General features: G+C 33.0%; 2 protein-coding genes across 2 annotated transcripts in view; one reads left to right on the top strand and one right to left on the bottom strand.

The window, feature by feature from the left end:
- LOC129225202 (exosome RNA helicase MTR4-like) overlaps positions 1-1,430 on the bottom strand; it is a 63,847-nt gene extending 62,417 nt beyond the window's left edge. Inside the window, exon 1 of the mRNA XM_054859767.1 lies at positions 1,294-1,430. Within this exon, the coding sequence (XP_054715742.1) occupies positions 1,294-1,391 (98 nt within the window). The 5' untranslated portion in view covers positions 1,392-1,430. The remainder of the gene's footprint in view (positions 1-1,293) is intronic.
- Positions 1,431-1,938: 508 nt separating this feature from the next.
- LOC129223899 (probable ATP-dependent RNA helicase DDX47) lies at positions 1,939-25,180 on the top strand. Its single transcript, XM_054858274.1, has 12 exons — positions 1,939-2,094; positions 3,521-3,614; positions 5,761-5,949; positions 7,229-7,300; positions 12,542-12,612; positions 12,777-12,896; positions 12,981-13,097; positions 14,679-14,825; positions 18,483-18,559; positions 20,378-20,509; positions 23,155-23,284; positions 25,029-25,180. Exons 1-12 carry the CDS (start codon positions 2,008-2,010, stop codon positions 25,134-25,136), a joined length of 1,344 nt encoding a protein of 447 aa, XP_054714249.1. The 5' UTR covers positions 1,939-2,007; the 3' UTR covers positions 25,137-25,180.
- Positions 25,181-26,835: the final 1,655 nt, after the last annotated feature.

The following is a 26,835-nucleotide window of genomic DNA, read 5'->3' as shown; positions in this document are numbered from 1 at the left end:
AAAATTAATCATTTGTCTTATGTTTACAGCCTGTTACATTAAACCAGATCTAAATGAAATTTTAAACTGTCTGCAAACTCAAATCAGTTCTTAAAAATTTTCTGCCGAAAAACATGGTACTCCACCTGAGTCTTACATCACGATCAACAGGAAAAAATGTTAAGTTGAGAGTGAGTAGAGTACTTCTAAGCGATTCGAATGTTATTTTAATTATATTTACTCCTTTCGTAATATTATTTATTGGGAGCACCTCAAAATTGTGATCAACATTTGTTGCTCATCAAAAAAAAGTAATATTTCAGAAAATTGTTTAAAAAGTTTCCAAATTTTCTGTGAATGATGTACGCATGTTCGTCTATATTATCTGGGTCTACATGAAACCATCATTTCTTTGCAGGTAGTAAGCAAAACAAATTTTGGGAAGTGTTGGCACTAATAAAAGACAATGAAGATGTCATACTTACTAACTAGTGCCGCTCGTGTGATTATGTAAGACATGTGCAGTGAAAATGTTTTATCATGTAAAGCTGAAATTCTATGTAGATCCCTTTATTAGGATACTCACTTATAGATTGCTAACAATGTTGAAGGAAAAAAAAAGTGTAATGTTGAAACATACTGAGTGAAAATTTTTGAAATTAAAATATGTGTTTTCCAGTCCGTACAAAATTTAAATTGTTAAAATTTCTTGCTCCACGTAAATATTCACATATTACCTAACAAGAGCAGATTAGTAAATTCCAACACCAGAATGAGAGATAATTGAATACTGCATCAGAACCACTCTCATGGAAAAGAAAATCAGTTTTTCCAGAAAGGCAATCTACAGGAACAGCCCTGAGACAGATTAATTCCATTCTTAACTACATAGTATTTAGCTCAATAGCTGTCCCACAAGCATGAAATAATGAGGCTGAGGTCATTACATAACACCATTTATTTCAAATCCAAGTATAATTTTTGAAGAAATCCGATCTTTGGATTCTCCCGTTCCAAAATTGTATAAATCAATGGATATTAAAATTGAGAAAAGTCTTTTAGATAACACATCAGATAATGCAAACCACATCAACAAACCATAGAGTGGCTAACACGTGCTCAATGTTTAAGACGAACTTACTGGAATATGCATAAATTTCACTAGAAATGTCACAGAAAAAGAGAAAAAGACGAGGAAAACATAAATTTCTGACAATGCACGCACGTACTGAACCAATTCTCATGCATAGTAGGTTCAAAATTACACTATGGTCCATTATTGTTTTTAATTTTAGATGTTAAAGGGATACATACATCTTTTGATTTTTTTCCTGTTTGATTTCAGGTTCACTTCGCCTTTTTTTCTTAGGTTGTTCATCAAAAACACTAAACAAATCTTCAGGATCAGCCATTACAAATTTTTTGTAAATAAATTTGAAATCGGTGAACGCTGGAGTAAAGGTGTGCGTCGTCCGCGTCAATGAACTAACCAGCTTTTTTTTTTTTTTGGTTCTGAAGGCTTTTTTTTTTTTAATTTGTGTTACAAAACATTCGAGTCTGCGTTGATTCAGAGCGCAATGGAATGTTTTGTTGAAATGAAATCGTCTAAAATTAACTATACGAAAAATAATCAATTTTTATAAGCTATTTTATACATTGGTTACACATAAAGCGCGTTCGGAAAGTCTCACCGTTGTCACCAAAGCGGAATCGGTACCGGTTTCGGAAGCAATTTGAAAGTGTTCGAAAAACACCCCCGTTCATGCTAATCTACTGTAGAAGAGTTGTTTGTTTTTTTTTTCTAAAAATAAATCAACTTCGGGTCATAATGCTGATTATTGCTGAATAAAAAAAAGATTAATAAATACTGACATCACGTGAACAAACCAACCAATCACATTATCACGCTGGGATACTTTTGCTTTCAGCAGACAGCATCGACAGCATTGAGCAATGAGCAGCAGTCAGGCAAAACGTTGAGCGTTTTAAGATTTGCACGTGGTTGTGTTGACGTTTTCTTTTTTTAACATGGAAAAATGCGATGATTTGGTAATTAAAGACAATGATCCTGTACCTACCGAAAACTCAAATGAAGAGGTCACATTCAAATCGTTGGTAAGTTAAGAATTTATCACTTGAAGTTTGCAAATGAAATTTTTAAATCGCAGTAATTCCGATGCGAAAACTTGAACGTTATGTTATTAATTTAAACTGATTTCTACTTAATTTTAAATTTGTTCTTGTTCTCTGACTCCTGTATAAGGTCCCTAAGGGAGGATTATTCGATAAAGGTGCTTTTTCAAATGTCGCCAAATTTTGGAAACATAAGCAATGAAAAATGCATCCAGCATTGGCGGCGTTTAAAACGTTAATTATAAAATCAGTTGCAGTACCGTAGCCAGACAAAAATTTCAGAGAGGAATTATTTAGTTTTATTCTTTTGATATTGTTTAGGACTTCGGGTTGGGGAGATATATTCCTAAATCTCCCCACTTGGATACTTGTAGGATAAAATAGCAAGCATAAAATTGCTATTGCTATTTTAGACTGACGAACCCAAACAAGGGTGCAACTGCAGTCTCTAGATGCTGTAACAAGCTGCTTATGTTTGGTTTACATTAATTCCATGCTTGCCCTCAACTTTTTGACTGAGTATGATGCAGTTAACTGTCGTTTGTGATGTTTTTCATCATGTATTGTCTGCTAATAATGAAGACCGAATTTCACTAATGTTGAAAATTTTCTTTGAATATTTTTTTTATGCACATTCAAAGGCTGATCTAGGGGCATTAAATCCGCTCTGAATAACTAACCGTGACTGTGATATATAATAATAACTGCTTTAGTAAGCTCGTAAGGGGGCAGTTGCCCCCATTCCCAGAAGAAAGAGTCATACTTCTGAGACTTCAGCGCGAATTCCATCTAGAAGTTTAAAATGTAGGTATTAACAAACTTGTTGTGACGGTGTAATAATTTACTTTTTGCATAATGAATAAAATCTCTTTGAATGTATATTAGATCCCCTTTTTTTAAATGAACATTCTGAATAAAAATCATGCCATTATGTTGAATTGCTTGTAGCTACAGCAACCCCGTTCATAATAAAGTTGTAGGGACTAAATAAAAGGTTTATCATGGGAATATTTTATTATTAAAAGTAAAACAATACACAGCAAAAGGTGAAGATGAATTGAATCTACTGCGTTACAGCTATTAATTCACTATATAAGACTTTGCCAAGGGCGCACACGGGTGGAGAGGGGGGGGGGGAGAAGATATACCTGAGATTTTTTTGATGAAGGAGGAAAAAAACATGGAGGGGGGCCCATAAAAGTCTTTTGTGGCAGGCCCCAAAAATTTCTGTGCACGCCCCTGGACTTCACTATAAACGGGCATAGTAACTATTTAAAGAGTGAAGACAATGAATTTATGTAGATGTCTTGAAGTTGAAAAATTAATTTCTAAGCTGGAGTAGAATTTTTTAGTTGTGGTGTATTTTTTTACAGTTATTTAATACTTAAAACTATGCACATTATCATAGGGTGTTGTTGATGTTTTATGTGCGGCTTGTGAGCAGTTGAAATGGAAAAGTCCAACGGCAATTCAAAAGGAAGCTATTCCTGTTGCTCTTGCAGGTTTGTTTTAGATTTGTTACTTCTTACTTTTTTTTTTACCAAAAGTTTCCTAGAAACTAAATGCCTTAAGCAATCAGCTGATTTGCTTTTTATGCTGTTTTCTGAAATAAATTAGTATTATGTCATGAGCTGTACCATGTACTGAAAAAGTGTGAAATATATTTTAACCTGCAGTTAGCCAGTCCCAGAGTTGCATATTAATTTATATATATTTTTGAGTAAATATGCATATATTTGTAGTTTAAGTACCTTTTTATATAGTTAGTATGTTGAGGATCAATTTGGAAGTGAAAAATTACCATTTGCCCATAAAATTACTTATGATACATATTATTTCATGTTATGCTGTACCTTTTTTTAAAATTATTTGCTTGTATTATTTAATATGAATTTTGGCTGGGCGATGCATCTAAACATCGCCAAAAACCTGTGTGCATTTTACATCGTTAAACGGGTTTGGAGTTTTTCTCTAGATCAATGCATTGATACTGCTGCACTGTACAGACACTGGTTCAGGGTTTCTGCCATTTTAATCTCTAATTTTTTTTACACTAATGTTGATTAGCAGTGTGACAATCCAATCTGGTTTAACGATGAAGGTGCGAACAGTTAGACCTTCATTTCTCACAAAACATGTAAGAATTGCACATGTGTTCTTAGTTACAGATGAAAGATATGTTGATGAACTAGTAAGTTTACCATTAGTCACTTTCCAGAAAAAAAAAAACAAATTTTAAAGAGCAAAGTAGCAACAAAAAATGCAACATATATTTTGGTGTTACAAATCATGGAGTTCCTAGCACAGATGTTACACCGGTTGGTAACTCGTAGTGTACTGACCCAACCCCCCACCAAGGGCGCCCATATGGGGGCAAGTGGGGGCTCAAGCTCCCCCCCCCCTTTGAAATTGTAACTTCCTTGCTTTTAGTACTTTTTTCTTTGTAAAAATGTAAAAATATTTCTTCTGCAGCAATTAATGAATAAGTTAATAAAAATATGAGATTTTAATAACTCTAATCTGTACTGAAATCGGTTTCTATAGGGAAAATATCCTGCTAAACCATGGGGAAAATATCTGAGCTCCCCCCCCCCTTAAAATTTTGCATATGGGCGTCCTTTCCCCTTACCACCCTAATAATAAAAAAATTTATAAATGTTTTATGTAAATAGGAAATTTATATAATTTTCAGAAGCAACTCCGTTCTGTCTTTGTGGCATATTAAATGTTTGGAAAACAAATATAAACTGCAAATCCATTTTATGCAAAATTTGTCCTAGATGACACATGTAATCTTCCCCTGCAATATTGGGCACTCTATTTTTGTTAAATTTGTTAGATGAAATATAATTTAAGATATATTGGTGGAAAATTTCAGAATTAAAGTGTTAAAAAATTAGTTTTTTTTTATAAACTATGAAATCCTCTCTGAGTGTCACCCGGTGGGGCCCCTCTCTCCCACTACTGATTGCACGGAACCTTTTTCTAAGACAAGAATAAGTGAGTTTTTAAAGGAATGCATGACTTTGCATCCATTTACATACATCTTTTTGCATTGGAAAAAACAGGCTCATTATAATCTCAAAACTTATCTTCCGTATTTTTCACTAACTTGCGCTTTTAGCACTGCTTTATAATATAATGAATTTCTTTCTGGTGCTGAAATCTGTTCATTCATTTCTGGCATGATATATAATCTTTATACCTTGTATATATTTCGTAAAACTTAAACAAACAAATTTAGTTTAAAAAAAAAAACCTTACATTGTGATGCATTGCTATGTAAGGTTGGCGATGCATCACAATGTAGAAATTCCTACATCACCCAGCCCTCATATGAATGTTCAAAAACTAACTAGCATTAAAATACATTATTTGATGCTTCACATTTTAAATCTTTTTATTCTATGTATGCTGAATTTTTTTCTTGTAATCTTGTTAATCTTAAATAGGAATAATTTATGTATCTTTTTTAAAAGATTAACAATAATTTAACTGTTAAAATGTTTTACTAAAACAAAATATCTTTCATAATGTACCATGTTTTTACACCAGTTGTATGTGTTCAGTTATCCTATTAGTGTTCAAAACTGAAAGATCAATTGAAAATTTTTTTGATCATGAATTGAAATGAATTGTGTTTTGTAGGCAGAGATGTTATTGGATTGGCTGAAACAGGTTCTGGAAAGACTGGTGCTTTCGCTATACCTGTTATACAGGCTTTGTTAAAGACTCCTCAATCATTTTTTGCATTAGTTTTGACACCTACAAGGGAGCTGGCTTTTCAAATTGGAGAACAGTTTGAGGCTTTAGGTTTATCAGCAGGAGTTAAAACAGGTAAATGTTCATAAAATTGTAACAAATATAAAGTCAAAAGAGTTTGCATGCCAAACACAGCCAGTATTATTTCAGGGTGTGTTCACATAACTCAATAGCACCAAAGTCTGCACCCTAGTCTGGGATCACAGTGAGAGGCAAGGGGTGTGGCGAAGTATCCATGGTATCAATATAAGGTTGGTGCACCAAACAAGGCTATGTAGCCAGATGCCATTCCCCGGCGCAATAAGTATCATACCGTACCCACAAATGTACAACTTCCAACCACAGATCCCAGCTGTTCGGGGGGGGGGGGGGGGTTACCCCTGGGCAGTAAAACCTAAGGCGCATCGCTAAGAGGTAGGGTGATGTGGAGAAAAGTATTACAAAAATTAGCTAGATCATGACTTTGTCGTGGCAGAAAGCCTAACTTACAATAAAGCTTTATCAGCAGGCAGTTAACTACCAGATTAAGAGCAGGCCACTTTGGTGGCATGAAAATAAATGCAGACAACACCAGGACTTAAGTAAAATATAGAAATTATCCTGATGAAGAACTTTCTTCAGGATGTATTTTCAACTGCCTAGCAATACTGGCCCTTCTCCAAAACATAGGAGCTTATCCATTTGATAGAAACCTCTACACTGAGAATATTATATCACTGGCTAGAGCAGTCGCCCTGCCCACAGATCCATTTGACTTCTTGTTGGACTTGACACCACCCCCAGCAGCAGGCAGTTATCACCGGGCACGAATGTAGCGAAATTTATTGCAGAAGATTATTGTTAAAACTTTCTGATCTTTGTTTACAATAAGTTTTTTTCTTTATCGTTAAAATAGTTTACTTGCATACATGACCTTGATTGGCACACTTACCTGATGTGTATGAACCTAATTAATATAAGCAAAGGTACCGTTAGAAAATCCTAATTCTTCAAAGGGTGCTACACATCAAAAAAGTTTGGGTTACCCCTGGTATAAGGAACATGCACACACACGCAAATGCTTATATCCATTTATATATAGACAGATAGGGAGAGAGAGAGAGATCTTTAACTATTGAAAGTACTCTTAATTAAGTTTAAATTTGTTGCCTCAGTTTCAGTGTACAATAGAGGAAAACCCCTTATTTCTTTCAGCTCTTGTTTGATTTTTCCTCCTTAGATAAATTATTTTTACTGGCTTTTGGTTGTCAGCTTTATGTTTGAAAGTGCTTTTAGTTTTTTTATTACATGGAACATTTACTTAATTAAGTACGTGCATTATTTTTTAATTAAGATACTGTTTTGTATATTACAGCTGTCCTTGTAGGTGGATTAGATGTGGCAACACAGCGTACAGCATTGTCAAGAAATCCACATATTATAATTGGTAAGTATATTCTTTGTACACTGATGTTAAAGTTCAATTTTATTATTAATTTGAATTATTTAAAGTAACTATCAATGAACTTTTAACATATAATATACTTATATGTATTTGTCCCTTCCCTATGCAAATTCTGTAGTGTTTTCTTAATTATTTATACCAGTGTTCGCCCAGTGGTCGATAATCTTTTGAAGAACTCTCTGTATTATGGATCTTGCTTCTTCAGCTCCTTCTTGAATGTTTTTGAGAAATAACTCATACTTGTTATATACACTTGGTACTTGTGCTAGAAAAGATTTACCGATTTTTATATGGTAAACAGTTCCCAGTGTTGTGAAATTTAGCTTGTACTTGTAAATGCTTAAGCCAAATGAAGATGTTTATGTGAAGTTCTTGCTTAGTTGAACCTGGGGACACATTGTGCTCTGTTCTCACTTTGTGCCAGTTTCAATTCCTCATTCTTAATGTGCTATGCATAGTTGTATGCAATCAAAAGAAAGCTTTTAGAGTTGCGCTATCCATGCATGGAAATGTTTTTTTGGAGGCCATTTTTTTTTAAAGTTCTATTATTTTGTTTGTATAGTACCCTTATTTTGATCTTTCAAAATATAAAATAATGTACTTTAAAAAAGTTTTGGAAAAAGAGACGAGAACCATAAACTTTTAAGACTACTTAGCAATGTGCAATTATACGAAATTGGTCCGTTATGTTATAAAACTAATTTTATTCAAGAAATGAAATATGTGACCCTTATAAAATGTTGCTTCTTCCTTAGTAATGAAACTAAAGGAGTGCTGTGAAAGTGGCAAACCAGTTGAAAACGAAAATGCATTTATTTTTTTACTATTATTTACTGTGTTAATTGTTCATTTATTTTGTCTTTGGCTAGGTCATGCTGATGTAGGCAATATCCTAGAGTCTTTGCTTTGTTTAAGATTCATTGCAAATTCAAGATAGATCTGTGATATGCTCTGAGCATGAAAACTGCCAGCTTTTCAAACAAGATTTTTAAAATTACTGCATTGAATGAAATGCAATTTCCAATTTCATTTTGTTTGTTTATTGTTATGATTTTAGTTGCTATTCAAGCCTTATAACGCCATTACGTAGAAAGTCAGGAGGGTGCCCTGATAACAAGATTTGATGTGTAGATATGGGCGTACATACCCCTGGAGGGCTATCCCCCCCCCAAGGGTGATGGTTCACCCCCTCCCCCTCAAATGCTATGGAATACATTCCCCAGAACTAGAGCGTGTAAAAATTTATCAAAAACCCTGTCTCTAGTTACCCTTTCACGGCTACTCCTACATTATAAGTAAAAATTCCTTCCATAGAAATCTTTCATTTATCCTGTACCCCTTTCAAATGGATTTGTTTTCAGTGCCAAATCTCTAATAGGGCACAGTTTGCAACTGTCTGAGATGGAAAATTTTGTTAATTTTATACAGTTACATCAGTTTCTAACGAACTCCAAGGAAACAAACAAAGTTTTGTAAAAAGAAAAATTAATTTGAATTTTGACATCTTGAATTCAAATTATGTTTTTTACAATCACAAGTGTGTGTGTGTGTGTATGTAGGCATGTGTGTGGGGGGTATGTGAGTTTGTGTGTAAAGTGGTATGTGTACGTTTGTGTAGGCATGTGTGTTTGTGTGCAGGTATGAGTGTTTGTGTGTGGTGGGGAATGTGTATGTGTGTGTAGACATGTGTGTTTGTGCCTGTGTGTTGGCATAAGTGTGTGAGTAGTTGTGTGTATGTGTGTGCAGGCATGAATGTGTGGGGGGTATGTGTATGTGTGTGCAGGCATGAATGTGTGGGTAGTTGTGTGTGTGTGTGTAGGTGTCTGTATGTATGCGTGTGTGTAGTTGTGTATGTATGCGCGTGTGTGTAGAATATGGATGCAAACTGGAGAGGGCTTTCGCTATAGGAGCAGCATCGTGAGGAGCCCGTTGACGGTGATGGTGCAGTGTGGCGGTGGGAAAATAAAATCATAGGATATCAAAACAGTCAAATGAAAGCAATAAGCAATCGGGATTGCTCAAGAAAAAGTTAAATAACATAGTTGAACTTAAAGAGGAATAGCTGTAAATATGTTGTATACAGCTTCAATAAATGGGCATGAAGCCCAGTGGCTCAATATGCCCGTGTAGGGCACGGCCGACTCAGCTGTTCATCTCTTCAGTGGGTCAAGAAAATGAGTACCAAGGGTGCTTGGGAATTAAACCCTAGGGTTTCCGGGTTGGCTGACCACCGAACCAGAACATCTACCAAGCACCCCAGAGCCATTGGTCAAGAAAACTGAGATGGACACAATAAGCCATGGCCCTCATAAGCTGTTGCACCACTGGATTTGATTTTTTATAAACAGCATGACTGGATATTTTTTACTAGTCTTGAGAACAAAATTATCAGTTTTTTTTTTTCCCCACCAAGGGAATTTTTTTTCATTTTTACTATAAACATAAAATAGTTTTCAAGTAATTAAGCCTTACATCAACAAAATTGAATGGACCAGAAAAAACATTCTGCTGTAGTAAAATTTCACTATACTGAAATTACATTGATCCTTTATAATAATCCAATTCAGGAGAAGTCTTTGTTTCTGGGCCATTCCACAGAAAACGGGCATTTTGTCCCGTACGTGACACTTCATATATTTCATTAAAAATAATACTTTAAAATATTTACGATTTTTTTTTCCTGTTTAACGAATTACAAACCTGTGTGGGATTTCTTAAGCGAAAAATTTTGTCATTACCTTTAAAAAGTATTACTTTTTATTGAAATATCTGAGCCATCACGTGCGGGACAAACAGTCAACTTTTTCGTTTAATGGTCCTTCTACAGAATTTTCATGGTAGCGCAAATCTTAATATATAAAAATCAATGTCCTGAGATAACATATATATATATATATATCAATGCACAGCCAAAACCGCTGAAGCTTCAGACTTGAAATTTGGCAGGCATGTCCGCATGATTACAAAAGTAACCACTAAGAAAGGATTTTTCGAAATCTCAATTAGTTCGTGAGAAATTAATTAAAACCCATTAATTTCTGCGAAATTAAAAACCTGTCATTGAAATTCAAATCCCTTATTTTCGAAGGCTTTCCTCCATTCAAATCATTATTCAGTACTTCGTCTCAACGTTTGGTCGATAGCGAACTATAAATTTGATATTGTTTTTGTTTCTCACGTGATTCTTCGAGGCTTTTCTCAAGTCAAATCATAATGTTTTGTCTTTTGCTTTTATTTTTTCAAAACTAGAAACGAAGTTTTTAAGAACCTCATCACAGGCGGACTATCCTTTTGAATTTAGAAGAGTGCAGTTTCCTGTTAAAGTTTGCTTTGCAGTAACCATTAATAAGTCACAAAGACAGTTATTAAAAGTAGCAGGGATCGATTTAAGAGAAGACTTTTTTTCACACGACCAATGTTATGTAGCTTGCTCCAAAGCCAGTTCATCAAGCAGTTTAATAATTTTAGCACCAGAAAAAAAAACTAAAAATGTTGTATACAAAGAAGTTCTAGCTTAAACATAGGTATAACAATAAAATGTGGATGACCTCTGTTTGCAAAGATAGGGTCTGGTGGGGGAAAGTGGTCAATGGGGTAAAGTGGTCATACTTCAAATATATGGCTATAGCTTGCAAATAAATGCTCGAATGAATGTGAAAATTTTATTTTAGAGTAGGGCAGCTAGAAACTACATTTTGAATACAAAATTTTACAACTAGCAAACTTTTATTTGGTAACAAAAAATATTTTGCGTGAATATGAAAACTTTTTAAATCTAAACACCTATTTTAACTTCCTTGGGAAATTTTGTTTGTTAGAACTAGGAACAGATTGACTGCACAGGAAGCTTCCTACATGTCTCAAGAACTCTTACTCATTAGCAGTAAGCTGAATCTATTTTAGAAATTTTTTTAGAACAATTTCAGTAAGATGGGATAAAGTGGTCATAATATTAGGCTTAACGAATATTGTTCTTCTAATGTCACTTAATCTTTACGTTTAAGGCAAATATAAATTAAATATTAATTTTACTTCATATGTATTGTTTTTACAGAAAACGGGGTTAAATATACGAGTATATGCTTATATATACGCATATATACTCGTGTTCACATAAATGCGCCAATAAATACGTATATGATAATCTGCAAGTATTTTTTATCCTTACAGCTATACATTCTACTATACACGTATATGCTCGCATATACTCGTATATATAAGAACACTTATATACTCAGGTAGACACGTATATATGCGTACGTACTCGAGTAAACACTTACATACAAGCATAAGAAATACAAGTATACAGGGTGAGTTTAAACTCTTGAGCAAATTATTAAAAGGTGTTAGAGGCGGGGATAAGAATCAAGAATCACATAAGGAACATATGGTCACAAACACAATGTTGACGCGCTACATGCACGCAAAGCCAGAAACTGATGGATGCAAAAAGAAGTCACAAATTTATTACACAAAGTCAATTTTACACATCATTTTAGGTCTTAAGAAAGTTTTAATGCGATTGATGAAATTTGCGGCCTGCAGCTGTAATACAAATCTGTCGCATTCACAGATCACTCTCTGTTGCAATAACGACACTTTTGAAAAACTTTTATCAGTCGCTGCGGCTTTGTTGCGGATGCATGTATTAGAGCTACTACAGGCCGTAACTTTTAACAACTTCTCTAAATATTTCTTAAAAACTAAAATGATGGGTAAAATCATCTTTGTGCAACAAATTTGTGCCCTGCTTTGTATCCATCAGTTTCGGGCTTTGTGTGCATGTAGCGCGTCAGTGATCATAATCTTAATTGTGTCTTATCCTACCCTCTTACAGCCTTTTGATTTTTGCCCAAGAGCTTGGATTCACTCTGTAGGCCGACATGTATATAAGCGTATATTCTCGTGTATGCATACATGTACTGGAGTATAAACGTATACATTGCATATATACTAGTTGACTATAAGAATAATTGAAAAGTATAGAAGGGAAGGGAAGGATGAGACAGATTTCAAACTAACTTATTAGAATGCATTGTGCAGTTTCGTGTGTACTACTCTGTGGCAATCAATAGTAATATTTTAAAGAAGGTAATTAATCAGGAATAGGAGAAGCAGGAGGGGGGGAGGACATTTTGAATTTTCCAACCTTGTGTTAATCAAAGAGAAAATTCCTTAATTGTTTACGTTTTAATTTATAGATATGTTTAACTCATTTTATAGCAACACCAGGAAGATTACTGGATCATCTGGTAAACACTAAAGGTTTCAGCCTTAAGAAGCTTAAGTTTCTGGTGAATACTGATTTTTTACCCTTAAATTTTTATTATTTTTTAAAAATAATATTTGATAAATATTATTTATTATAAATGTTATTTATTATTATATCAAAATATTATCTATTTTGAATCAGTTGTAGTGATTTCTTCTTATTTTCTCCCCTTCAATTTTGATTAAGATTATGGATGAAGCGGACAAAATCCTAGATATGGATTTTGAGGAAGATGTTAACAAAATATTGACAGCTATACCCCGAGAAAGAAACACATATTTGTATTCAGCTACCATGACAAAGAAGGTAAATGAATATTGTGTTTTATTATTAACAGTTCTTGCTTGTTGCTCAAAACGGGTAATTTTGTAATTTAATGATGTTTTTCAGGTTCAAAAACTGCAACGAGCATCTTTAACGGATCCAGTAAGAGTAGAAGTTTCAAAAAAGTATCAGACAGTAGAAAAACTTCTCCAGTATTATATGTTCATTCCTCTGAAACATAGAGTAAGCAAAGATTATTATTTTTGAGCAATCACGATTGCTTATTGTTCTCACTTGACTGTTTTGAATTCCTATCATTTTATTTTCCCGCCAGCACCCTCTGCCCCCTGCACCACCGTCGCATCGGCCGGCCTCATGATGCTGCTCCTCTTGCGAAACCGTCTACAGGTTGCGTCCATATCCTACACACACATACACACACTCATGCCTGCGCACAGACACAAACACACACTCCTACACACACACACACTCATGCCTCCGCACAGAGACACAAACACATATGCCTACATACACTCACACACACGAACGCCTACACACACACACGTGTACACACACAGCACTGCATACGCAACACGCACACACATGCATACATACACACACACATGCGCCTACACAAACACACGCGCATTCATATACACACACGCTCGTGATTGCGAAAAACATAATTTGAATTCAAGATGCCAAAAATTCAAATTAATGTAATTTTTTTCTTTGTTTTGCATTAATATTTGTTTATTGTTTTTATTGAAAACAATCAATGGTAAAACTGTTGAATTCTTCCTACTACTTTCTTCAGTGCCTAGAGCTTGTCTTTACTTAAGTGCATCAAGCTGTATATAGGGTAGTTCGGAAAAGCCAATTTTTTTATTTCATAGTCGGGTTACCTCTCAAAAGTTGTAGTTTGATATCCTCAGTTGGGGGGGGGGGGGGGAATTGTAAGGTGACATTTTCAGTTTGCACATGAGTCTGAAAGTTTGATAAAATATGCTAAAAATTGTACTTTTCAAAAAATTATAAAATTAGTTTTTTTATATTTTTGTAAGGAAACAGTCATAAATTGTCAGTATATAGCGTAGTTTGAACCTAAAATTATATTTTACAGCTTTTACATAAGATCTTTTGTTCGTGCTCATGCCTTAAATTAGGCTAAAATCTCCTGAAATTTGAAACCCAAATTAAGGCGTATGTGCAAACTCAAGATCCTATTTAAAAGCTATAAAATATTTTTTAGGTTCAAACTACACTATATACAACTGACAATTTGTGGCTATTACGTTATGAAAAAAATACAAAATGATTTTATTATCATCTTTATATACTTTCAACCTCATGTGGGAACTAAAGATGTCAACTTAGACTTTTTTTTTTAAATTTTACCCCAATTGAGGATAACAAACTACAACTTTTAAGAGGTAACGCAGTTCCAAAAAAAAAAAAAAAATTGTTTTTCTACTGTATATGTGCTTACATGTCATGGACTTAACTGTGCATCATCTTAAGGGGGTGGGGGGGAGGAGAGTTGCATGGTTTGATTTACAGTGTGTTGATTTGGTATTGAATGGGTACATAATTTTAATTTGATATTTTACCAAAAGGTGGCTGCACATAGCACTAAGGAGCATGCTGTGACATCTTATCCAGTACAGAAGGGAACAATCCTTCTTTTTTAGGGTGTCATTTGGTGCTTCTCTTTTATCATAGTTTTTTCTTTTCAAGTCTTCTATAATTATGGCTGGCTAATTTGTTTTAAGCTTTTAGTAGTAGTTATTAACTATATTTAAATGTCTTTTTATTCATTTTTAGGATGCTTATTTGGTTCGTGTTTTGAATGATTTTGATGAATCTTCTATAATTATATTTTGTGATACACATAAAATTACTCTCAGAACTGCCTTGCTACTGAGAAATCTTGGATTTCCAGCCCTTCCTTTGTATGGCAAGCTCAGTCAGGTAACTGTCTCAATCATGTTTAATGCTAAGTCAAATTATTTACACAGTTAAGGTCTGTTATATTTTCTTTGTCTGTGTTTTTTGAATACATATTTTAATTATTAGCAAAGTTGCATGGTTAGTTAACAAAATAACTGAATTATATTTAAAACCTGTTTTATGTATCTCTTTCTTTATTGCAATGTTTTTTTTTCAGGAGTTGCATTTTAGACATTTTAGCTAATACATTTTTGTTTATTTTTTCTGAAACAAATATGGGAAGTGATACTTTGCAAAGTTTTCATCAGGGAAGAGTTCAAAGTTGGAGTTCCGAACTTGATTAAAATGTTAAATGGGACTTTTTCCGTGGATGATTCAGATAGTGAGAATCAAGCAATCCCATGTCCTAGTGTGAACCCTGCTTATATAATATGTATACATATTTAGCATTTTGAATTTTAAAAATGTTGAAATTGCTTCAGGGCCAGACTGCCAAAAAATGAGGCCCAATTAAGCCTCAAACCAAGGCTAAACATAATTTGGAGTCCTTTCGATTTTGTTACTTTTAGTTTATGCAAAATAATGTTTAACTTTTCTGCTGTGTCGATCCTAGCCCTTGAGGATACTTGTATGTAGTGCTGTAGAGCCTTGTGCAGTTGCACTGTTTGCTCGTGCCTAGCACTACCACTGCTGTTTTATATTCATTTTATTACTTTATACTTTTATAGCTCAATTAAATAGTGACGGGGATATTGTTCTCCCTTTCAGCCTTTCAAATAAATATTCAAAAGGGAGAAAATTATCATTTATCAAATAATTTGTTTTTCAGGGGCTTCTTAGCCTCATTAGTCAGTTTTTTTTTTTTTTTGAAAAAAAAAACTAGTAAATAATCTTAACTTCATGAAATTCGAGAAATAATGCTTTCTTACTCATATAGAGAACTGAGTAAGAGAAATACTAACAAAGTATCAAAATAGTTTTTTTCAAATGAATGAATCATTCCTTTTTAATTATTTTCTCAAAAATAAATAATTACTTCTTTAAAATACATGATTTATGCTATAAATTTAGATCCACTTAACAAAAACAGCTGGTGCACCAAAAAAGTGGGTGATCAAAAGAAATGTGAAGACTAGGGGGAACCCCCCCCCCCCCCCCATATGAGCTGCCTATTCCCCTTAAGAAGGTGGAGCCTCAGGCCCAGGTTCACTTAGCCTGTACGCAGGGTTCACCGATATATGTCGGTCAATATATATCCAATATTTAATTTTAAAATATGACATTTTGATGTATTTTATATTTGTAAAAGTATTAGTAATGAAACAATATTATAATATTAAAAGTGCATAGTTAAATATTAAACATTGGTCCAGAAAAAAGGAAAAACCTTATGACTGTGTACCAACTAATGCATATTTTTTATTTCTGAATCATATAACTGTGTAAAAGTTGTTAACAGAAGAAAAATAAGTAAAACAGCTAATGTCAAATTAACTCCATTAATATAATATTATATAAATATATATATAAAAAAATATTAGCTGTAAATAATGAAATAAACCTTAATTTGAAGTATACAACACAAATTGTAATAATAACACAGAAAAATAAAGAATGATTTGAGACCGTATTTACTATTTTGAAGACTTTAATTAGTGATCATTGAAAGTATCGGATATGTATCAAAATATCCGGAACTGATGTGATATACCCCACCCTTGGCGACTTTTTCCTGTTGGCGCCAAGAAAGCGTCGCCGAGAAAACGATGTATGACGACATATGTCATACATCGTTCTTAGCGATGCTTTTTTAGCGCCAACAGGAAAAAATCAGATAAAAAAACATGATCAAAGCACTTCAGAACACAATATATATAAAAACAACATAAAAGCACAACAAAAAACATCACGAATATATGCTTCAAAAATGTACAGGGCCGGGGTTTTTTGTAAACACATTAAAATACAATGAAATAAATTATTGTATTAATTACAAGTCGAAATTAACTCATTAATTTTTTTTCATCATTTCTCCGGGATACGAGCCCTTGGTCTCATAGTACTTTCGTAATGAGACTTCGGCTCACCGGCCCTGCCTCAGTCTCATTACGAAAGTACTATGAGACCTCTGGCTCGCCAGGACCTCGCTCCGCTCGGTCCGTTATCCCTCCGACTGTTAATATACATTACAGTCGGAGTATGGTCACAGTTATGTATATTTTCATGGAGACACCCAAGGTGGCTCCTTCCGTTCAGTGTACAATAATGACACAGTTTTAAGTGTGAAATATGCACCATTATTGTGCTGATTTATTAATAAAATTCAGCATTTTTAAGAGTACAACCGAAAGAACTTTCAATTGTTAACATAAAATTCAGTACCTAAAGGAGGCACGTTAATAGAATGTCTAAATAATTCGTGGCATCGATAAGAATTAACTTTTAGAACAAAATAACCGTACTATTTCTGTAAAATTAATTTACATACAGTAAAAATAAAGTTAAAAACTACAAGAACCCCTCAAGGATTTGTAAAAACAAAGAATTTTGGAAGTGAGAGGTTTTTTTTTTGAATTCTAAAATAAAGAACTTACCTTTTTATATGGTATAAATATTCACACTCAGTCTAAAACAATACATCATATGACAATGGCACGTTACAGATACACACCACGTTGGAGTTAACTTTTAATTAACCTTCAAGTTTGAAGAAACTGGCATTTTCTAATGTTTTTACTTCAAAACACAACTACTGAATTTAAACTAACACAAAATAAGCATTCCTGTAAGGTATATTGCACGAAACAACACCACGTATCTCTCCTGCGTGAAACCCAAACAACCCAAGTAAACAAGTTTGAACAGATCTGTAAGATTGCCTTCGGGTTGCTAAACACAGGTTAGTTTGGCCAGGGATGCCATGCATAAAAAATTATCGCCTCATTGGCGAGAAAAATATTTTAATTTTGTGCAAAAAAATCGAATGTCGCCAAATGGGGGGGGGGATATATCACATCTGTACCAAATATCCTATATATATATCAAAATATTAGATATTTTCGAAATTAATATGACATTTTCGAACCCTGCCTGTGTGGTAATCAGTCCTTGAGTTGCTTAATGTGTTTCCCTCCAAATAAATCCTTTAGCTATAAGCCAGGTGTAACTAATGCAGATTGATAGAACAAATGAATTTAGAAAAGGTGTGAGGTCACAAAGTTCTATGGATCTTGAACCACATTGGATTTTCGGGACTAATCTCAGATTTGATGGTACTGCTTAAAATAGGTTTATCTTGTTCACACCCGAAATGAGACCTAGTGTTCTAAAATACTGCAATCCTTAATTTGTTAACTCTTGAAATGTCTTTCTTTTTTTGTAAAGGTTATTTGGCCGATGTGTTTCTATAGTTATTCTTTGTAAAGGAGCTAATTAATGTTGAGTTGTAGAAGGTATTTGAATTCAATACTAAAGTGCATTAGAAATATGCAATTGATTTTTTTAAACTAACATTATGTTTAGTAAAGAAATGGAGTTACTGCAGTTAAAATATATTTTATTTTGTTTCCTTGTCATTAAATGAAGTGGAAGGCTAATGTAGTAAATATTGGTGTAATTAAGTGTAATGTTAGCCTTTTTTTAATAGTGCTTTACATGATTATACTTTCCCCCCTTCAGGAAAAAAGGCTTGGAGTGCTACAAAAATTTAAATCGAAATCAAGGTCAATATTAGTTGCAACAGATGTTGCTAGCAGGTATGTTTAAGATATTAATAAATTTATTTTTTCAATTGTTATATGTTTCAAAATTGTAAGTTCTTACATTGTCAGGCAACTCTCTCCTTATCCCCCCCCCTATAGATCTTTTGGCCTAAATACAATGTCTTTTGTGTTTTACGTTTTCTAAAGCATTTTACTTGTTTTGTTTTCCCCACCACTGAAAAATGAACATTTTGTAACATTTTATTCTTCTCGTAATCTAAACTACAAAATCCGATAGGTTCCCATGACGCTCGAGTGAATCCCCATTTAGCATCACGGGCTTCCTTACTGCTAACCCCTTTACCAAATGGAAAAGAACTATACACTTTAAACAATTTTCTTCTAAACATTAATTCTTTGACTATTTACAGTAAAAAAATAACAATTTAAAAAGAATATTGTGCCATGATATTTCTTTTTGTCTTGCATTGTATTAGATTTTAAAATGTCAATAATTTAATATTTATGAGATTCAAATCTGATGACATATTGAATACAACCAGTTAATGAGCCTCAGAAAAGCAGGAATTTTAGCTTTAAATGATGAATAAAATAGCATGAACTTAAAAGTTGAAGTTCATGCTAGTGAGAAATACCTTAATCTTATTCTGCATCAGCTATGCACTATGCCGCCTATTTAAGTACATTGTGAAGAAAAGGAGAGAATAAACAATATATGCTGTTTTTTCAAGACTCAATGAAGACTCCTGATCATTATTTCATCACCATACAATAGCAGCAAAATATATTTTATACGATTTTAAATTAAAGCCATCAAGTCTTGCTCTTGGTATAAGCTAACTCGCTTATAGCGAGCCTGTTTTTACGAGAACTCGGATTTAGCAAGGAAATTAAAAAGATTCGGTTGGTACAATGTTAAGTCTACGGGAGCAAAACTCGCTTTTAACAAGCAAACCCTGCTTGAAGCGAGCAATATTTTTGTAATTTATAAAATGTCTAATGATTTCCTCCTCAGAAAAGTTTATTCTATTTTTGGAAGAATTCCATTAAAATTTTGAATTCAACCAAAAGTAAGCGATAAGACATAAATTACAAGAACGAATGAGGACACAGCCCTTTAAAAAAAAATTCGTGGAATAGAGCTGCATTCAAAAATTATGTATTTGTTGAAGAGAATGTTTGCATTTCCGAAATATACTTCCGAGGATATTGTAGCTGAAAGTCAAGAGAGAGAAAAAAAAGAAAGAAAGTGACCACCGTAACTACAAATGAGAAGAATTTCAAGTCAAATAGCCCTCGACATACTTGGTTTCTAAAGTGCAAAAGAACTTCTTTCTATTTTGAAGTCACGGATGCAAATGACGATGTTTTTCGGACCCCATGTTCCACGAAAACAATAACAAGAAAGAGACAATAAAGCAGTTCAAATCAAAAACTTACTTCTTGGCGTACTGTACAAAAATATAAAAATAATTTTTAAAAAAGCATGAATAAATTTTTATGATTGTTTTCACGAACCCGATTTTTACAAGCACTCGGTTATAACAAACAAATATTGCAGTACTTTGTGCTCGTTATAAGCAAGTTTCACTGTAGTGTAGAAATATTATGCAGAAATATATGTAGATCATTTTGATCCATCATTACCAGCTGAATTTTTCTCAACTTCACTGTGAAACAATTGTGGACTTAAATTATTTCTCCCTTAATTATTATTAACACAGCTGTTTTTAGTAGTTAATGCATCAGCTAGTTCATTATAAAAAAAATAAATTCTTTCTGAATATGTATTATTTGTCATAACTATTCATATTAAGAAGTCTTAAAATATATCTTTTTTTTTTTTTTCAGAGGGCTTGATATTCCACATGTGGATGTTGTCATCAACTTTGATTTCCCTGTAAATCCTAAGGAATATTTTCATAGAGTTGGAAGAACTGCTAGAGCTGGACGTGAAGGAAAAGCCATTTCATTTGTCACGCAGTATGTACATTTTCGCAACTTTGTTATTTTTACTTCTTTGTTATTTGGCTCTATTATTGTTCCCCTTTTAATTGCAGTTGTCGTTGCTAAATTTTGCGTTGGACAAAAATTTCAAAACTCATTGGAAATTTTAAAATGTTCTCTCTTTAACCAAATGTTGTCTTCTTCCTTAGAGACTGGTACAATGGCAAAAATCATTGTTTATTGATGTAACTATCATAAATCCAAAGGTGGTGCCCATCCCCCCAGAGCAAGGAGGCACCCCACTTATTATACTATAAACACCCTTCAAATTAAATGCCCACCTCCCAAAAAAGTCCCTTAACAACCCTCGAAATTTCAATAACGCAGTCTGCGCCATGACACCCCACCCTAGGTAGTCACCTCTGATGAATCACAACTAAATTGTAAGTAATAAAGGATATACTTCTTTGAATCTTTTGTGCAAAGGAATTTGGGACAAAGTGAAGCAGTTGAGCTAGTGGTAAACTATTTTACTCAATTCAGGGTGTCTACCAACCTGGAAATGTCAGGGAATTTTTTTGTACTGGAATTGTCAGGGAAATTTTCTTTTTGCATGCAGAAAACCTGGATTTTTAAAAATTATAACCAGTTTTAAAAGATTTGTTTTCTTTTTTTGCAGTTAAATTTGGTCAGAAATTCATGCAACTTGAAATTACTAAAAGAAAATATTTCTTTCCTTAAACCAGTTCTTCAACCCCACCTTTTGTTCTTAAGTTTTGCACATTCTGGTTTCCCTTGGAAGTTGAGAAGTTTACACCCCCTAGCAATGGTAGGTTGCTTCTGCAACTACCTATGAAAACTGTTTTGTTTTTCCGCTACCAGTTATAGATAAGCTATTCAGAGTAACTAAAATAAAGGGATAAACTAGTTTATAGATTACTGTTCTATTTTAGTATTACTTAAGTGTTTTTGTTAGTTCTTTATCTTCTGTAGAGGTGTTTTTGTTAATTTAAGTATGTTTAAATACTTTGAAACAATTCCTCTTGAATCAGAGCCAAACAAACTAAAAATGTCAACAAAAAGAATTTTTCCGCTGAAATTTTGTTTGATTTGGCGGGTAGAGAGCTCAGTTGTTGCACAAAGGGCTGTAGACATTTTGCCACACTTAAAAATCTTTGTTCAAGAGGCAGAGGTTACAAATGTTAAACCGAATACAAATACCTAAGACACAGTAAAATCAATGTTGAAGTGCAGTGAATTTTTGGAAGCAAAGTTGGGTTTCTTCATTTCACTGGCATCAGAATTGCAAGGTTTTCTAATAAGATTGCAGGCTGGCCTCTTTCCTGTGTGAAGAGTTGTATTTGATGCTTAACACTTTAATGAAGTTATTTCTTAAAAGTTCTCAAAGTTTCCCCAAAACAAAAACTTAAAAGTTTCCCAAAAAACCAAAGCCTGTTTTAGGGATGGATGAATTGTAATAGTTCGAAATATAAACATAACATGTATAAAATGTCACATAAGACAGCCAACCTTTTAAAGCATAGCGAAAATAGCTAAATAAACCCTTAAAAAAAACACCTGGAAAAATTTCCTTTGGGGTATAGAAAGCCTGGAAAAGTCAGAGAAGTTGAAAAAAAATTTTTGAGTAGACACCCTGCTTTCAGTGCATGTATGTAGCGATATTTTAACTATGTTATTACACAAAAGATTGATTACAGCCAGAAAATAATTACTACTAAAGATCAATGTTTTTAATAATGCAAGACATTCTCGAAAAATTAATATTTATATTTCAATATTACGTCGTGTGTCAAAAATCATTTTTGTTATTATGAAATGATAACTTTCAAGTTATTAACATTTTAAATCTTCATTAAAATGTGCTGGTATTCATGTGGTATTTATTTAAATTTAGGCTTGTTTTCATTTTAATGTTCAGTGTATTTTTTCATTTGTTTATTCATTCAGTTATCCAATCATTTATGTATTCATTTATTTATTCATTGATTTGTGTTCATTCATTCTCTTATTTCGCAATTTTTTACTCGTTTATTTAAACATGTATGAATTCCTTTATTTATTCATAAATTATTGCATTTACTTATTCATTTAATCTTTTAAAGAGCAATTTTTTTAAATAATCAAATCTAAAATATTTCATTCAAAAAACATTTAACTATCAATTTGTCCCATGAATGGGGCTATGGTAATTTTCCCCTTGCCCTATATTTCCCCACATTAATGTCATTTGAAAACTCACAATAATAAAACAATTGAAAATAATAAGGTAAAAATATGGCACTATATCACAATCACCAAGACTTTCTCATGCCTGGCTTTACTTCCATGTATTAAATTCTGGGTCCATCAACTCATTTTGTTTCTTTAAAAAAATTAAATTTTTGGGGTGTGCAAAATGTCTTTATTTATTGATGTGCAAATGCATTTGAGCAGTGAGAAGCAAATGGATTAAGTGGTAAAATTTTAAAAATGGAGATAACCAATACAAATGGTAGGTGAACCTCTCCTCTGTCTTGGGACAGAAGTTAGTACTTATCATTATACGTGTTTTACTCAAAACTTTAAAATGTCCACTTACATCCCTTTGCTTCTCACTGCCTCATTTGATGTTTAAAACTACCTTCATGTTTCAAATTTAACTCTTTAAAACATGTTTTCAGGTATGATGTTCAAAACTATTTGGATACTGAATGTTTGATTGGAAAGAAGCTTCCATTGTATCCTATTGTAAATGAAGAAGTAATGGTACTTTTGGAAACAGTTGCTGAATCACGGTTGCATGCTGAAAAGGTGACTGAGTGCAGTTCATTATGTTTAATGATTTCGATTTATAGTCAGGCTAAGTAGAAATTTAACCCTCTCTGTCCACAATGAGTCTGAGTTCACATCAAATTTCATCATAGTATGTCCCTATTTGTTATTTCTTTGTCCCCTATTTGTGTTATTTCTTTGTTGACCAGTAGGACTTGAGTGGTGAAATATGGCTGCTTTACATTTATGTTGTTGGTACTGATACAATTTAATATTTCAGCCACAGAGTTACGAGTCAGTTGTGAGGAGAAATTTTTTTTTTCAAACTACAATCCACCTTTTTCTGTGTGAATATATATACATATATATAAAGGAAATAATAATTTGGGCAGTAGAGGGTTAAGAAATAAACTGATCAGGCCACCATGGTAAATGATTTAAATCAATGCAAATACCACTAAAACTGTACTTGCATTTTGGGTCAAACAAAGAATCCTTTTATCAATGTAGAAAGTTGTGAGTTTTGGATATCTTGCTCTGAAGTTTACTTTTTACGTTAATAAAAGGTTCTCTTCTTTACTTCAAGACCCTTATATCGAATGTTTTTGATGTTCCATCCTTTTATTGCAGTGGTGCCCAACCTTTTTTTTTTTTTTTTTTTTAACCTGATGGGCTGCACCTCATATTAAAATCTAAGTCTTGGGCCAGAACACATGTAAAGTTTTAAAAAAATTTTACAAACATGAAAAGGAAAAGAAAATTACAAAGAAATGTTTGTATCTAGATGCTTATTGTAGTGAAGCAAAGTTTGTATCTGCTTTTCAAAAACCAATTTTTCAGTTTTTGTCTCCGAATTTGTAATTCAATGGTAGATCGAGATTTTCGTTTTGTAAAGGTGAACAAACCAACGCCCCTGTGTGTCAGCTCCATGGGCTGGATGTGGCCCACTGCATTATTGTATAGATTTTCTTATTTTTAAGAAATACTTGAAGCCTCTTGAGTCGATTCTGAAAATTTCTTTGTTTGTTCATCCACCATTTATTTAAGGGGGTCGATTCCCCCCCCCCCGGCTTTGAAAAAAATAGGGTTACAATATAGAGCACAAGGCTTGCCATTTTTATTTATTTATTTATTTATTTTGTCAACAAATACATTTTTTTTCCAATTCAACCGATTCTAAAAATTGGAAGTATTAATCATCAAAGTTATGTAGGTCATTTTTGATAAAAAGCGAACTTCAATCAGCAAACGATAAATTAAGGAACCAATTATTTCACTTAAGATAATTACCGCCATTTAAATTGAAATAAATTATAAAGTAATAAATTAAATATTATAGATGCCAAATTTTGAATAGTTTGCTACAATGTTGCCTCTTTTTTTGGCATCAAATAATCAAACAATACTTCTTCTTTTATAAAACTTGTTAAAGGAAAAAAATACATTCATATCCCCAAAATGTGGCTAAACTCATAAATATGGCACATGATATCTTGCTTCTCTTCCTGTTTTAAAGAAGTTCTTTTTTGATGGAGTAATACAGAAGACTAAGTGAATGGCATGTGCAAAAAACTTTGATGTAATGAATTTACATGTTAGAGGATTTCTTACAGGTTTAACTAATTGGAATGTGAACGTTTGCAAGAAATTTTGGTTTAGTGTGTCAGTTAAATTATAGATTTCTTATTTTATGCCAAAATTTCCAATGTTCTATGTAGTACTTGCAAGACATAATGTTAAGTATAATAATGATTTACCATTTCGCTTTTTATGTTAATAATAGGAAATGGAGAAGGAACTGGAGAGGAAAAATAAAAGGAAACATAGGAATGAAGATGAAAATTCAAAAGATGTGAAAAATAGATTCAAGAAGAAAAAAAAGCATAATTAATTTTTTTAATAGTTCTTTACTTTTGTAAATATTTCTATAAAGTTGTAAATAAAATATTTGCTTCTGTTGTTTTAATTCCTTATTCATTTCAGTTATTTTATTTTTACGAAGAATGAAATACTGTACTTGAACTGCCTGTAGTTGCAATATTACTTAGACCTTTTTCTCTGTGATTGATTGATGCAATGACTCGTTTGTGAATAAAAATGCTTCAGTTACTCTCATTCCTTTTCTAATACAGAGTCTGGAGTATTTCAATAATTCTTGGACAGGCGGTGAAATCGTGAGGTTATCGTTCGCGAATAACCTGAATTTACAATGATACATTGAATGACTGCAGGCAATCATTGTCAATACCATTCATTTTCATCATTGCAAATTTGTCAATTATAAAAACAAACTCTTAAAATTAAGATATTTTGTTAATCCTTTTTCTGATATATTGAGATTATAGCAAGTATTCTTTTTTTAGTTTTAAAAACTGGCAACAATCTAAATGATAGAAAAATATTTATGCTACGTGATTTTTTTGTGCTGTTGATCAACTTCTTTCTAAAATTGTTATAATCAGGCGCAAGTTTTAATCTTTAGTACAGACTGAAAGTGGATTATTAAGAGAACAGATGTTTATAAAAAGGATGGAATGAATTTGAAGATTCTATTTATTATGAGGCGTCTTCTGAGGTGGAGTAAACTGAGGCTGAGCTGAGTGTTGCATTATGCTGATTCTTTTTGTCTCTTGTCAAAGATTAAAATGCTCTATATTTTGTATTAAAATGTTATAACAAATCTTTTTCATAAACGTAGGAAGTACTTTTAAGTATAAAGGCCGATTTCGTTTGCAGTTTTATTCTCTTGAATGCAGTTTAGCAAGAAAAGAATGACTAAAAGAAAAAAAAAGGGGGGGGGGGTTCATAACTTTTGACATTATTACTTTAATTAAATAATACTTATTTATTTATTTATTTTTGTGAACTTGTACTTAAAATGTAGCTGAGGTAAATGTAGTTTGCTGTATTTTTACTTCAAAAAAAAAAAAAAGTTTACATTTTTGCTTAAATACTAGGGGGCTCCACCCCCTGCGCGCTGAATCTCAATAACTTCCGAGAACTGCATCACAATCTTATTCGATTCACAAAGATTTAAATCGGCAGTTAGAATTAGATTAAAAACGGGTTACGAGTTCCGTTTGGAACAAAAAGCACCCCCTTTTCCGGGTTTTTAACTAACTTGAGTCGTAGGTGCTATGGGGCTCCCGAGCATTGCAAAACGGTAGTTTTGTACGCTTGAAAAGTCCCTTTCAAATTCGTGGTCTCTAGTAATTTGCTCTTTAGCTAAGGGCTTGAATTGAATTGAGCCGAGGATTTTAATATAAACTCTTACATATGCTGTTCTAATGAATTGAGAATGGTGGAAGAAGCTTTTGATTTGATGCAGAGAAAATCTTTTGAACGACATAGAATGTTAAGGGGTGTGGGAAATCTTTTATCGCTTCAAGAGGCAATTTACCTTAATTAGATAGTAATATATATATTGCATTTAACAGTATATTTAATGGATTTTGTCTTAAAAATTAATTATAAGAAAGCTAAATCGAAACTTAAAATAAAAAACCCTAGGTGCAAATCCCGGCGCTTAAAGTAATTTTGTACCAAATTTCAAGGCTGTAGGGTCTCCTGAACGCAGGCTGGTCAGACTT

Source organism: Uloborus diversus, chromosome 6 (assembly GCF_026930045.1).
Source record: "Uloborus diversus isolate 005 chromosome 6, Udiv.v.3.1, whole genome shotgun sequence".
NCBI lineage: Eukaryota > Metazoa > Arthropoda > Arachnida > Araneae > Uloboridae > Uloborus > Uloborus diversus.
Note: the sequence above shows the minus strand (reverse complement) of the source record. Positions and strands in the feature narration are given on the sequence as shown.